The sequence below is a fragment of the Cherax quadricarinatus genome, chromosome 14, assembly GCF_038502225.1.
Source record: "Cherax quadricarinatus isolate ZL_2023a chromosome 14, ASM3850222v1, whole genome shotgun sequence".
NCBI lineage: Eukaryota > Metazoa > Arthropoda > Malacostraca > Decapoda > Parastacidae > Cherax > Cherax quadricarinatus.
Window position 1 is genome coordinate 18,162,405 of NC_091305.1, and position 17,634 is coordinate 18,180,038.

A 17,634-nucleotide genomic window follows, 5' to 3' on the forward strand; every position below is an offset into this window, starting at 1 on the left:
GACATTTTAGCAAATGATGTAAATATTTAGAGCACAGCTTTTTATATGGTGGCTTGCATAAACTACTCCACAGGCTAACTACACCTCAGACTAACTCCACAGGCTAACTACACCTCAGACTAACTCCACAGGCTAACTACACCTCAGACTAACTACATCTCAGACTAACTACACCTCAGACTAACTCCACAGGCTAACTACACCTCAGACTAACTACACCTCAGACTAACTCCACAGGCTAACCACATCTCAGGCTAACTACACCTCAGACTAACTCCACAGGCTAACTACATCTCAGACTAACTACACCTCAGACTAACTACACCTCAGACTAACTACATCTCAGACTAATTACACCTCAGAATAACTACACAGGCTAACTACACCTCAGACTAACTACACCTCAGACTACACCTCAGACTAACTCCACAGGCTAACTACACCTCAGACTAACTACACCTCAGACTAACTACACAGGCTAACTACACATCAGACTAACTACACCTCAGACTAACTACACCTCAGACTAACTCCACAGACTAACTACACCTCAGACTAACTACACCTCAGACTAACTCCACAGGCTAACTACACCTCAGACTAACTACACCTCAGACTAACTCCACAGGCTAACTACACCTCAGACTAACTACACCTCAGACTAACTACACCTCAGACTAACTACACAGACTAACTACACCTCAGACTAACTACACATCAGACTAACCACACCCCAGACTAACTACACCTCAGACTAACTACACAGACTAACTACACCTCAGATTAACTACACCTCAGACTAACTACACCTCAGACTAACTACACCTCAGACTAAATACACCTCAGACTAACTACACCTCAGACTAACTCCACAGGCTAACTACACCTCAGACTAACTACACCTCAGACTAACTACACCCCAGACTAACTACACCTCAGACTAACTACACAGACTAACTACACCTCAGACTAACTACACCTCAGACTAATTACACCTCAGACTAACTACACCTCAGACTAACTACAGCTCAGACTAACTACACCTCAGACTAACTACACCTCAGACTAACTACACCTCAGACTAACTACACCTCAGACTAACTACACCTCAGACTAACTACACCTCAGACTAACTACAACTAAGACTAAATACACCTCAGACTAATTACACCTCAGACTAACTACACAGACTAACTAAACCTCAGACTAACTACACCTCAGACTAACTCCACAGGCTAACTACACCTCAGACAATCTACACCTCAGACTAACTACACCTCAGACTAACTACACAGACTAACTACACCTCAGACTAACTACACCTCAGACTAACTACACCTCAGACTAACTACACCTCAGACTAACTACACCTCAGACTAACTACACCTCAGACTAACTGCACCTCAGGCGAACTACACAGGCTAACTACACCTCAGACTAACTACACCTCAGACTAACTACACAGACTAACTACACCTCAGACTAACTACACCTCAGACTAACTACACCTCAGACTAACTACACAGACTAACTACACCTCAGACTAACTACACCTCAGACTAACTACACCTCAGACTAACTACACCTCAGACTAACTACACCTCAGATATAACTACACCTCAGACTACACAGGCTAACTACACCTGAGACTAACTACACCTCAGACTAACTACACCTCAGACTAACTACACAGGCTAACTACACCTCAGACTAACTACACCTTAGACTAACTACACCTCAGACTAACTACACCTCAGACTAACTACACAGGCTAACTACACCCCAGACTAACTACACCTCAGACTAACTACACCTCAGACTAACTACACCTTAGACTAAATACACCTCAGACTAACTACACCTCAGACTAACTACACCTCAGACTAACTACAACTCAGACTAACTACACCTCAGACTAACTACACTTCAGATTAACTACAACTCAGACTAACTACAACTCAGACTGACTACACCTCAGACTAACTTCACCTCAGACTAACTACACCTCAGACTAACTACACAGGCTAACTACACCTCAGACTAACTACACCTCACACTAACTACACCTCAGACTAACTTCACCTCAGACTAACTACACCTCAGACTAGCTACACCTCAGACTAACTACACCTCAGACTAACTACACCTCAGACTAATTACACCTCAGACTAACTACACCTGAGACTAACTACAACTCAGACTAACTACACCTCAGACTAACTACAACTCAGACTAACTACACCTCAGACTAACTACACCTCAGACTAACTACACCTCAGACTAACTACACCTCAGACTAACTACACCTCAGACTAACTACACCTCAGACTAAATACACCTCAGACTAATTACACCTCAGACTAACTACACAGACTAACTACACCTCAGACTAACTACACCTCAGACTAACTACACCTCAGACTACTCCTCAGGCTAACTACACCTCAGACAATCTACACCTCAGACTAACTACACCTCAGACTAAATACACAGACTAACTACACCTCAGACTAACTACACCTCAGACTAACTACACCTCAGACTAACTACACCTCAGACTAACTACACCTCAGACTAACTACACCTCTGACTAACTACACCTCAGGCTAACTACACCACAGACTAACTACACAGACTAACTTCACCTCAGAACAACTACACCTCCGACTAGCTACACCTCAGACTAACTACACCTCAGACTAACTACACCTCAGAATACACAGGCTAACTACTCCTCAGGCTAACTACACCTCAGACTAACTACACCTCTGACTAACTGCACCTCAGACTAACTACACATCAGACTAACTACACCTCTGACTAACTGCACCTCAGACTAACTACACAGGCTAACTAAACCTCAGACTAACTATACCTTAGACTAACTACACCTCAGACTAACTACACCTCAGACTAACTACAGAGGCTAACTACACCTCAGACTAACTACACCTCAGACTAACTACACCTCAGACTAACCACACCTCAGACTAACAACACCTGATACTAACTGCACCTCAGACTAACTACACCTCAGACTAACTACACCTCAGACTAACTACACCTCAGACTAACTACAATTCAGACTAACTACACCTCAGACTAATTTCACCTCAGATTAAATACAACTCAGACTAACTACAGCTCTGACTGACTACACCTCAGACTAACTACACCTCAGACAATCTACACCTCAGACTAACTACACCTCAGACTAACTACACAGACTAACTACACCTCAGACTAACTACACCTCAGACTAACTACACCTCAGATACACCTCTGACTAACTACACCTCAGGCTAACTACACCTCAGACTAACTACACAGACTAACTACACCTCAGACTAACTACACCTGAGACTAACTACAACTCAGACTACACAGGCTAACTACACCTCAGGCTAACTACACCTCAGACTAACTACACCTCTGACTAACTGCACCTCAGACTAACTACACCTCAGACTAACTACACCTCTGACTAACTGCACCTCAGACTAACTACACAGGCTAATTAAACCTCAGACTAACTACACCTTAAACTAACTACACCTCAGACTAACTACACGTCAGACTAACTACACAGGCTAACTACACCTCAGACTAACTACACCTCAGACTAACTACACCTCAGACTAACTACACCTCAGACTAACTACACCTCAGACTAACTGCACCTCAGACTAACTACACCTCAGACTAACTTCACCTCAGACTAACTACACCTCAGACTAACTACAACTCAGACTAACTACACCTCAGACTAGCTTCACCTCAGATTAAATACAACTCAGACTAACTACAGCTCAGACTGAATACACCTCAGACTAACTACACCTCAGACTAACTACACCTCAGACTAACTTCACCTCAGACTAACTACACCTCAGACTAACTACACCTCAGACTACCTACACAGGCTAACTACACCTCAGACTAACTACACCTCAGACTAACTACACCTCAGACTAATTACACCTCAGACTAACTACACCTCAGACTAACTACACCTCAGACTAACTACACCTCAGACTAATTACACCTCAGACTAACTACACCTCAGACTAACTACAACTCAGACTAACTACACCTCAGACTAACTACAACTCAGACTAACTACACCTCAGACTAACTACACCTCAGACTAACTACACCTCAGACTAACTACACCTCAGACTAACTACACCTCAGACTAACTACACCTCAGACTAAATACACCTCAGACTAATTACACCTCAGACTAACTACATAGAATAACTACACCTCAGACTAACTACACCTCAGACTAACTCCACAGGCTAACTACACCTCAGACAATCTACACCTCAGACTAACTACACCTCAGACTAACTACACGGACTATCTACACCTCAGACTTACTACACCTCAGACTAACTACACCTCAGGCTAACTACACAGGCTAACTACACCTCAGGCTAACTACACCTCAGACTAACTACACAGACTAACTACACCTCAGAGTAACTACACCTCAGACTAACTACACCTCAGACTAACTACACCTCAGACTAACTACACCTCAGACTAACGACTAACTACAACTCAGACTAACTACACCTCAGACTAACTACACCTCAGACTTACTACACCTCAGACTAACTACACTTCAGGCTAACTACAGGCTAACTACACCTCAGACTAACTACACCTCAGACTAACTACACAGACTAACTACACCTCAGACTAACTACACCTCAGACTAACTACTCCTCAGACTAACTACATCTCAGACTAACTACACCTCAGACTAAATACACCTCAGACTAATTACACGTCAGACTAACTACATAGAATAACTACACCTCAGACTAACTACACCTCAGACTAACTACACCTCAGAGTAACTTCACAGGCTAACTACACCTCAGACAATCTACACCTCAGACTAACTACACCTCAGACTAACTACACGGACTATCTACACCTCAGACTTACTAAACCTCAGACTAACTACACCTCAGGCTATCTACACAGGCTAACTACACCTCAGGCTAACTACACCTCAGACTAACTACACCTCAGACTAACTACACCTCAGACTAACTACACCTCAGACTAACTACAACTCAGACTAACTACACCTCAGACTAACTACACCTCAGACTAACTACACCTCAGACTAACTACACTTCAGGCTAACTACAGGCTAACTGCGCCTCAGACTAACTACACCTCAGACTAACTACACAGACTAACTACACCTCAGACTAACTACACCTCAGACTAACTACTCCTCAGACTAACTACACCTCAGACTACACAGGCTAACTACACCTCAGACTAACTACACCTCAGACTAACTACACCTCAGACTAACTACACCTCAGACTAACTACACCTTAGACTACACCTCAGACTAACTACACCTCAGACTAACTACACTTCAGACTAACTACAACTCAGACTAACTACACCTCAGACTAACTACACCTCAGACTAACTACAACTCAGATTAACTACAACTCAGACTAACTACACCTCTAACTAACTACGCAGACTAACTACACCTCAGACTAACTACACCTCAGACTAACTCCACAGGCCAACTACACCTGAGATTAACTACACCTCAGACTAACTACAAGTCAGACTAACTACACAGACTAACTACTTTTCAGACTAACTACACCTCAGACTAACTACACCTCAGATTAACTACACCTCAGACTAACTACAACTCAGACTAACTACACCTCAGACTAACTACACCTCAGACTAACTACACCTCAGACTAACTACAACTCAGACTAACTACGCCTCAGACTAACTACACAGACTAACTACACCTAAGACTAGCTACACCTCAGACTAACTACATCTCAGACTAACTACACCTCAGACTAACTACACAGGCTAACTACACCTCAGACTAACTACACCTCACACTAACTACACTTCAGACTAACTACACCTCAGACTAACTACACAGGCTAACTACACCTCAGACTAACTACACCTCAGACTAACTACACAGGCTAACTACACCTCAGACTAACTACATCTCAGACTAACTACACCTCAGACTAACTACACAGGCTAACTGCACCTCAGAGTAACTACACCTCAGACTAACTTCACCTCAGACTAACTACACCTCAGACTATCTACACCTCAGACTAACTACACCTCAGACTAACTACTCAGGCTAACTACACCTCAGACTAACTACACCTCACACTAACTACACTTCAGACTAACTACACCTCAGACTAACTACACAGGCTAACTACACCTCAGACTAACTACACCTCAGACTAACTACACAGGCTAACTACACCTCAGACTAACTACATCTCAGACTAACTACACCTCAGACTAACTACACAGGCTAACTGCACCTCAGAGTAACTACACCTCAGACTAACTTCACCTCAGACTAACTACACCTCAGACTATCTACACCTCAGACTAACTACACCTCAGACTAACTACACCTCAGACTAACTACACAGACTAACTACACCTCAGAGTAACTACACCTCAGACTAACTACACCTCAGACTAACTTCACCTCAGACTAACTACACCTCAGACTATCTACACCTCAGACTAACTGCACAGGCTAACTACACCTCAGACTAACTACACCTCAGACTAACTACACCTCAGACTAACTACAACTCAGTCTAACTACACCTCAGACTAACTACAACTCAGACTACACCTCAGATTAACTACACCTCAGACTAACTACACCTCAGACTAACTACAACTCAGACTAAATACACCTAAGACTAACTACACCTCAGACTAACTACAACTCAGACTAACTACAACTCAGACTAACTACACCTCTAACTAACTACACAGACTAACTATACCTCAGACTAACTACACCTCAGACTAACTCCACAGGCTAACTACACCTCAGATTAACTACACCTCAGATTAACTACAACTCAGACTAACTACACAGACTAACTACACCTCAGACTAACTACACATCAGACTAACTACACCTCAGACTAACTACACCACAGACTAACTACACCTCAGACTAACTACAACTCAGACTAACTACACCTCAGACTAACTTCACCTCAGACTAACTACACCTCAGACTAACTACAACTCTGACTAACTACGCCTCAGACTAGCTACACAGACTAACTACACCTCAGACTAACTACACCTCAGACTAACTACACCTCAGACTAACTACACCTCAGACTAACTACACAGGCTAACTACACCTCAGACTAACTACACCTCAGACTAACTACACCTCAGACTAACTACACCTCAGACTAAGTACACAGGCTATCTACAGCTCAGACTAACTACACCTCAGACTAACTACACCTCAGACTATCTACACCTCAGACTAACTACAACTCAGTCTAACTACACCTCAGACTAACTACACAGACTAACTACACCTCAGACTAACTACACCTCAGACTAACTACACCTCAGACTAACTACACCTCAGACTAACTACACCTGAGACTAACTACAACTCAGACTAATTACACCTCAGACTAACTACACCTCAGACTAACTACACCTCAGACTAACTACAACTCAGACTAACTACACCTCAGACTAACCACACAGACTAACTACACCTCATACTAACTACACCTCAGACTAACTACACCTCAGACTAACTACACCTCAGACTAACTACACCTCTGACTAATTACAACTCAGACTAACTACACAGACTAACTACACCTCAGACTAACTACACCTGAGACTAACTACAACTCAGACTACACAGGCTAACTACACCTCAGGCTAACTACACCTCAGACTAACTACACCTCTGACTAACTGCACCTCAGACTAACTACACCTCAGACTAACTACACCTCTGACTAACTGCACCTCAGACTAACTACTAATTAAACCTCAGACTAACTACACCTTAAACTAACTACACCTCAGACTAACTACAGCTCTAAACTAACAACACCTCAGACTAACTACACCTCAGACTAACTACACCTCAGACTAACTACACCTCAGACTAACTACACCTCAGACTAACTACACCTCAGACTAACTACACCTCAGACTAACTACACCTCAGATTAACTACACCTTAGACTAATTACACCTCAGATTAACTAAACTACACCTCAGACTAACTACACCTCAGACTAACTACACCTCAGACTAACTATACCTCAGACAACCTACACCTCAGACAATCTACACCTCAGACAACATACACCTCAGACAATCTACACCTCAGACAACCTACACCTCAGGCAACCTACACCTCAGACAACCTACACCTCAGACTAACTACACCTCAGACAACCTACACCTCAGACTAACTACACCTCAGACAACCTACACCTCAGACTAACTACACCTCAGACTAACTACACCTCAGACTAACTACACAGACTAACTACACCTCATACTAACTGCACCTCAGACTAACTACACCTCAGACTAACTACACAGACTAACTACACCTCAGACTAACTACACCTCAGACTAACTACACCTCAGACTAACTACACCTCAGACTAACTACACCTCAGACTAACTACACCTCAGACTAACTACACCTCAGACTAACTACACCTCAGACTAACTACAACTCAGACTAACTACACCTCAGACTAACTACACCTCAGATTAACTACAACTCAGACTGACTACACCTCAGACTAACTAAACAGACTAACTACACCTCAGACTAACTACACCTCAGACTAACTACACCTCAGAATAACTCCACAGGCTAACTACACCTCAGACTAACTACACCTCGGACTAACTACACCTCAGACTAACTACACAGACTAACTACACCTCAGACTAACTACACCTCAGACTAACTACACCTCAGACTAACTACAACTCAGACTAACTACACCTCAGACTAACTACACAGACTAACTACACCTCAGACTAACTACACTTCAGATTAACTACACCTCAGACTAACTACACCTCAGACTAACTACACAGGCGAACTACACCTCAGACTAACTACACCTCAGACTAACTACACCTCAGACTAACTACACCTCAGACTAACTACACCTCAGACTAACTACACCTCATACTACTACACCTCAGACTAACTACACAGGCTAACTACACCTCAGACTAACTACACCTCAGACTAACTACACCACAGACTAACTACACCTCAGACTAACTACACCTCAGACTAACTACACCCCAGACTAACTACACCTCAGACTAACTACACGTCAGACTAACTACACAGGCTAACTACACAGGCTAACTACACCTCAGACTAACTACACCTCAGACTAACTACACCTCAGACTAACTACACCTCAGACTAACTACACCTCAGACTAACTACACCTCAGACTAACTACACCTCAGAATAACTACACCTCAGAATAACTACACCTCAGACTAAGTACACAGGCTAACTACACCTCAGACTAACTACACCTCAGACTAACTACACCTCAGACTAACTACACCTCAGACTAACTACACCTCAGACTAACTACACCTCAGACTAACTACAACTCAGACTAACTACACCTCAGACTAACTACACAGACTAACTACACCTCAGACTAACTACACCTCAGACTAACTACACCTCAGACTAACTACACCTCAGACTAACTACAACTCAGACTAATTACACCTCAGACTAACTACACCTCAGACTAACTACACCTCAGACTAACTACAACTCAGACTAACTACACCTCAGACTAACCACACAGACTAACTACACCTCATACTAACTACACCTGAGACTAACTACACCTCAGACTAACTACACCTCAGACTAACTACACCTCAGACTAACTACAACTCAGACTAACTACACCTCAGACAAACTACACAGACTAACTACACCTCAGACTAACTATAACTCAAACTAACTACACCTCAGACTAACTACAACTCAAACTTACCACACCTCAGACTAACTACAACTCAAACTAACTACACCTCAGAATAACTACACCTCAAACTAACTACACCTCAGAATAACTACACCTCAGATTAACTACAACTCAGACTGACTACACCTCAGACTAACTAAACAGACTAACTACACCTCAGACTAACTACACCTCAGACTAACTACACCTCAGAATAACTCCACAGGCTAACTACACCTCAGACTAATTACACCTCAGACTAACTACACCTCAGACTAACTACACAGACTAACTACACCTCAGACTAACTACACCTCAGACTAACTACACCTCAGACTAACTACACCTCAGACTAACTACAACTCAGACTAACTAAACCTCATACTACTACACCTCAGACTAACTACACAGGCTAACTACACCTCAGACTAACTACACCTCAGACTAACTACACCACAGACTAACTACACCTCAGACTAACTACACCTCAGACTAACTACACCCCAGACTAACTACACCTCAGACTAACTACATGTCAGACTAACTACACAGGCTAACTACACAGGCTAACTACACCTCAGACTAACTACACCTGAGACTAACTACACCTCAGACTAACTACACCTCAGACTAACTCCACCTCAGACTAACTACACCTCAGACTAACTACACCTCAGAATAACTACACCTCAGACTAAGTACACAGGCTAACTACACCTCATACTAACTACACCTCAGACTAACTACACCTCAGACTAACTACACCTCAGACTAACTACACCTCAGACTAACTACACCTCAGACTAACTACACCTCAGACTAACTACAACTCAGTCTAACTACACCTCAGACTAACTACACAGACTAACTACACCTCAGACTAACTACTCCTCAGACTAACTACACCTCAGACTAACTACACCTCAGACTAAATACACCTGAGACTAACTACAACTCAGACTAATTACACCTCAGACTAACTACACCTCAGACTAACTACACCTCAGACTAACTACAACTCAGACTAACTACACCTCAGACTAACCACACAGACTAACTACACCTCATACTAACTACACCTCAGAGTAACTACACCTCAGACTAACTACACCTCAGACTAACTACACCTCAGACTAACTACAACTCAGACTAACTACACCTCTGACAAACTACACAGACTAACTACACCTCAGACTAACTATAACTCAAACTAACTACACCTCAGACTAACTACAACTCAAACTTACCACACCTCAGACTAACTACAACTCAAACTAACTACACCTCAGACTAACTACACCTCAAACTAACTACACCTCAGAATAACTACACCTCAGACTAACTACAATTCAAACTAACTACACCTCAGACTAACTACAGCTCAAACTAACTACACCTCAGACTAATTACACCTCATACTAACTACACCTCAGAATAACTACACCTCAGACTAACTACAATTCAACCTAACTACACCTCAGACTAACTACAACTCAGACTAACTACACCTCAGATTAACTACACCTCAGACTAATTACACCTCAGATTAACTAAACTACACCTCAGACTAACTACACCTCAGACTAACTATACCTCAGACAACCTACACCTCAGACAACCTACACCTCAGACAATCTACACCTCAGACAACATACACCTCAGACAACCTACACCTCAGACAACCTACACCTCAGACAACCTACACCTCAGACAACCTACACTTCAGACTAACTACACCTCAGACAACCTACACCTCAGACTAACTACACCTCAGACAACCTACACCTCAGACTAACTACACCTCAGACAACCTACAGCTCAAACTAACTACACCTCAGACTAACTACACCTCATACTAACTACACCTCAGAATAACTACACCTCAGACTAACTACAATTCAAACTAACTACACCTCAGACTAACTACAACTCAGACTAACTACACTTCAGACTAACTACACCTCAGATTAACTACACCTCAGACTAATTACACCTCAGATTAACTAAACTACACCTCAGAGTAACTACACCTCAGAGTAACTATACCTCAGACAACCTACACCTCAGACATCTTACACCTCAGACAATCTACACCTCAGACAACATACACCTCAGACAGCCTACACCTCAGACAACCTACACCTCAGACAACCTACACCTCAGACAACCTACACCTCAGACTAACTACACCTCAGACAACCTACACCTCAGACTAACTACACCTCAGACAACCTACACCTCAGACAACCTACACCTCAGACTAACTACACCTCAGACTAACTACACCTCAGACTAACTACACAGACTAACTACACCTCATACTAACTGCACCTCAGACAACCTACACCTCAGACTAACTACACCTCAGACAACCTACACCTCAGACTAACTACACCTCAGACAACCTACACCTCAGACTAACTACACCTCAGACTAACTACACCTCAGACAACCTACACCTCAGACTAACTAAGCCTCAGACTAACTACACCTCAGACTAACTACACCTCAGACAACTTACACCTCAGGCAGCTCTGCTCTTGTCAATACAAATATTTTACTACAAATAGGTAATTACTGGAGAAAAGTGTATATATATCTTTGCATACACTTGGACATTATGTGACTTGGACTTCAATATGTGACTTGGACATTAATGTAACTTGGACATTATGCGACTTGGACATTATATGACTCGATCATTAAGTAAATCGGATATATTTAAGTCGTGACCACAGCTAAAACAGTCAACACCTGACCAATGTTACTTCGTATATTTCTTAATATATGTTAAATAACCTTTCACCAAAACATTTTACTCGGTAACAAACTCAACAAAACAACTTAACACAAATTAACTATTTCTATCAAGAGAGAAAAATACAGAAAAACTTCCATGTGAAATTCCGAGAGAAAAAAGGATTATCTGATCCCCAAACGCATAAATATATTAATATTGGACCAGATTATTACCAGAAAATGAAAATTTTCCCCCACAGTTCACGACCCGATACTTTCCTTGAAAATTGCTTTTAAAAAATTGGTCTCCTTATGGTCGGTCTGGGACCAGAAGGTCTCTCCTCGTTCCATGCATTTTCTTTCCCAGAGACTTTTGATAATCCGAAATTTTCTTGTGATCGAGATGCTGCTATTATTTGCCAGTTTTCCAGATTATTTTGGTAAAGTTTGTTACCTACGGGAAGTTCTTTTATATTTGGTCAACTTGTTCCTGTTCTTCTGTTCTCCTTAATGGGATTTAACGTAATCCGAGTATTTTTATGAGCATTCTTGCTCACAAAATTTTTTCAGTTTAGAACTAGTCAGTGTCCTGCTTATTTATTCTTCCGTTTTAACGCAGTTGAACACTTTTATAAGTGTTCCTGTTCAACTGTTCTTCTGTTTTAACGTAATTTAACATGCATAAGTATTTCTGTTCAGCTGTTATACTTTAAGGTAATTTAACATGTGAGTGTTGAAAATGGAATAAAATATCGACAAGATGAAGATTAAAAACGTTTCGCCTACACAGTAGTCTACTGTGTAGGTGAAACGTTTCATCAATAAAGACACCCAACTGTTGCACGTGTGTCTTAATCTTTAACATGTGAGTGTTTCTGTTCAGGTGTTGCTTTAATTTAAAGCAGGTAAACACTGTTTTGAGTTTTCCTACTCAGCTGCTCAAGTTCGGTGTGATCTAACACTGTCTTCTTCTGTTTGTGTTGCTGTTCAGTTGTTTTCTAAGTCAAAGTGGATGTGACTCTACATCTGTTGTTTGTGCCTTGCTCAAGTGTTCTCTTATTAAATTTTGATGTGACATTGACCACATTTTGATTGCTCTTTTCAGTGGTTTTTCTAGTTCTAGTTCTAGTGACATTGACTACACTGAGAGTGTTCTGATGAGGCGTTCTAATTCATATGGATGTAACACTTCTTGTATTCTAAGTAGGACAACAAAGCGGGTTCCCTGGATGGTGATGTGCTACAGAGGTGAGGACTTTGTTGACCTGTGTCTGAGGTAAAAAACTGGGAGCTCTTTATCCAGGTATGGACGGCACGCTTACCTGTGGATAAATTAATGGAGCTTATGACAATATCCTCAAGTACACTTCTTCTTGGTGAGATGATTGTGTTTATCTTAATTTACAAGTAACCTACAGTACTATGGCTGAAACATAAGTCGTAAGTAATCCACAATATTGCTACTTTAACAATTCACAAGTAATCTACGATTTCGTTACTGGAACAATTCACAGGTAATCCACAATATCATTACTGGAACAGTTCACAAATAACCCACAAAGTGTAAATAAAAATTGAACCGCCTTTCGGGTCTCTCCCAAACTGTTATCATGCCACCAGTTTTGAAGGAAATAAATCTTAGCCTGGGGTACGTTTCTGTGCCCCTCAAGGGAGGTAGGTACCTTGAGACCGGTGAAAGATTCCTCATCCAAGGAATCGAACCTGATTACCTCCCATTAACCTAGGCGTTGTATGACCCTTTTGGGTATAGCGGTGCCCCATGAATGTAATAAAAATAATAATTAGTTCCAGTACAGCAGTGATTTTCTCTGTGCATTTTTACATGTTGTAATATTTGGAACATGTCTGACTTCGTGTCTTCCTGGTTGACTGATCTGACTTACTGCTGTTTTTTTTTTTTTACAAGGGACTTGATGATGGCCGGGGAAAAGACAAACTTCGTTCAGCTTAGAAAACCAACTTGGGAGTCAGTAAACCTTCTAGGATCACCCTTGACTGAGACAGTTTTAGTTGTAACACTCGTGTTTACGTATAGCAGAGCCGGTTAACCCGGCCTGCGCCTTAAGATGTAAATGTTTGTTTACGTATGTGACAGTCGGTTAACCTGAGTTTGTCCTCCAGACATAAAGCTAATTAACCAGAGTTCTACCGTCGGATGTAACTCTCTTGTTTACTTGTGACTGAGGTATATAAACAGAGGTCAGCCTCCAGATGTAAAAGTCGTGTTTGCCTCTGACTGAGTTAAACACGACTATCACCTGATATAACGCCCGTGTTCCCCTGCGGCTGAGGCCACACCTCTTAATATGGTCCCCTCCTACAGGTGTCATGGATGAGAGGTCGCGACCTGAGAATCCTGACGGTGGGTCGCTATACCTACACCACCGACCTGAGGTTCGAGGCGCTGCACCAGCAGGCGAGCACTGAATGGACGCTCAGGATCAAGTCGGTGCAGCTGCGTGATCAGGGAAACTACGAGTGTCAGATCACCACACGACCCATCAGCACCTTCAACGTCTTTCTCAAGGTGGTAGGTACGTAGTCACCTGTGTTCACCTGTTTCCTCTGGAACCATTCTTCATTTGAGTCCTGATTTCCTGCGAACGTTAATCGGCTCTGTGAAGCCAAGTCTTTTCCCCAGTATAGTTGTTCACTGAAGACACTGTTCACCTATTAATTTATGAACAGGGTCCTAACTTGTTTACCAAAGACCTGAAATTGCTCACTCGTTGAGAAAGGAAGAAGGCTCCATCTTAATCAGTGAGGACTCGAGACTCTACACTTGTTACGTGACAAAAGATGTAATTTGTTCACTAAAGCTCCCTAAGAGCGTGTTCCTGAACATTTGTTCACTAGAAGACCTAAGACTTGACTTGTTGAGTGAGGACTCGAGGCATTAACTGACTCAGGGATGTTGCTGGGTATTTCTCTGTTCATTTTCTTGTTTACATCCCGAGAACTAATGAGGGAAAAATGGACAAAAGAAAGAAAATATAACAGAGAATAACAGCGTGAGGAAGAGAAAGCAAAGAAAATTCGTGAAGAAAAAATCCTTAATCAGATAACTTTCCTCGGCAGATCACATGGAGGCGGTGTTGAAAAACGGAACAATAAACGGAGAAAATAGAAAGAAAATGGGAAAGAAATGGGAGAGAAACTGAAAAGGGTATAGTAATAAAGAAGAGGAAAAGTTAGTTGAATCAGACAAGACGAGACACAGTTGTTTTTATTTTTCCCATCATTTTACTGCAGATGATGGAAGGTTAAATAAAAGTGAGAGAGAGAGAGAGAGAGGGAGGGCGGAGGAGGAGAGGAGAAAGAGAGGAGAGAGAGAGAGAGAGAGAGAGAGAGAGAGAGAGAGAGAGAGAGAGAGAGAGAGAGAGAGAGAGAGAGAGAGAGAGAGAGAGAGAGAGAGAGAGAGAGAGAGAGAGAGAGAGAGAGAGAGAGAGAGAGAGACTTGTGTAACTGGTTATCTCTGCTACGCCTAGAGCCGACGGTGGAGGTGTTGGGAGCGCCGGACATTTACGTGAATCGAGCCAGTATGATCAACCTCACCTGCATCGTCCACCACGCCCCCTACCCACCTGAGGCCATCACCTGGTACCACAACAACCAGGTGAGTACCCCTCTCTACCCCAGCAAGACCAGGTCACTCTTCTCTATCACAGTGAGACCAGGTGAACCTTCCCTACCACAGTGAAACCAGGTCAGTCTTCCCTATCAACTCGAGACCAGGTCACAGTCTTCCCTACCACCCCGAGACCAGGTCAGTCTTCCCTATTCCAGTGAAACCATTACTTATTTATTATTAACACATCGGCCGACTCCCACCAAGGCAGGGCTTCCATCGACACCATGCCCAGCCCTTCTAGGGCAGGGTAGGTGCCTGAGCCCGAGCTTGTAGCTCACAAGACTGTCATTCCCATTAGCCCTCTTGTGGCGGGGATGGCAGACCAGAGAGGCCTAGCTTGTGGTTAGGCCTGGGGACAGTTGGTCCCAAAGATGAGGAGATACTTGTGCCTTCTCCCATGGGAGACTTAGGTCTCAGACACTCCCTAAAGAGGGAGCCAAGGCCGGGCCACCACTTGGAAAAGGCCCGGGCCAGGAGAATATTTAATATCTTCAATAATAATAAATAATATTAATAAATAATAAGGCAGGGCGGCCCGAAAAAGAAAAACTTTCATCATCATTCACTCCAGCACTGTCTTACCTGAGGCGCGCTTTCACTATAGTTATAAAGCTGCAACATTAACATTAATATTTATTTTATTTTTTGTTGACCCTTTCTGTCTGTCCGTTTGTCTGTCTGCTTCTTTCTCTTTCTTTCTCTGATGTTTAACATCTATATCCGGCAGACCAGTTGACAACTAGCCAACGATATTAACAACACACCGATAACCCGCACATAGGAGAGAGAAGAACTTACAACGACGTTGTAAATGGTTCAGATCTGACCGAAACGTCGTCATAAGCTTCTCTCTCCTATTTGTGGGATATCTGCGTATTGTTCCAGTCAGGGAATTGTGCCTTTTTGTTCTTTATGTAGACAATGATAACAGCTCCGGAAGTAGAAGTCTGTGACTGTCATGGTGGAACTAATGGTAACCGGAAGTAGAACCACTGGTATACACACATTTCCACACACATTTCTGCACACATTTCTGCGTGGCAGTGTAGAAACACCGGCAGAAACAGTTGTAGTCTACATCTTTCATCCACTTTCATATCTCCTGTAAATTTCATGCTACTGTTAAGGATGGTATGGTGCATTTCTCCTTCATATCTCCCCCTCCATTTACATGCTGGCAGTGGCCGGAGGGGGTGGAGAGTGGGAAGTGAACCTTTTGCTTTATTATCCTTGAACTAGGATAGCATCGATGCGGATTCTTCAAGTCCTCTATCTATCTTCCCACACACATACACACATACACACACACACACACACACACACACACACACACACACACACACACACACACACACACACACACACACACACACA

The 17,634-nt window shown here is 42.6% G+C and overlaps 1 protein-coding gene across 1 annotated transcript in view; it reads left to right on the forward strand.

Moving 5' to 3' along the window:
• LOC128695175 (zwei Ig domain protein zig-8-like) overlaps positions 1-17,634 on the forward strand; it is a 163,690-nt gene that overhangs the window by 139,999 nt on the left and 6,057 nt on the right. The window contains exons 3-4 of the mRNA XM_053785671.2: positions 14,953-15,163; positions 16,118-16,245. Coding sequence (XP_053641646.1) covers positions 14,953-15,163; positions 16,118-16,245 — 339 coding nt within the window. The remainder of the gene's footprint in view (positions 1-14,952; positions 15,164-16,117; positions 16,246-17,634) is intronic.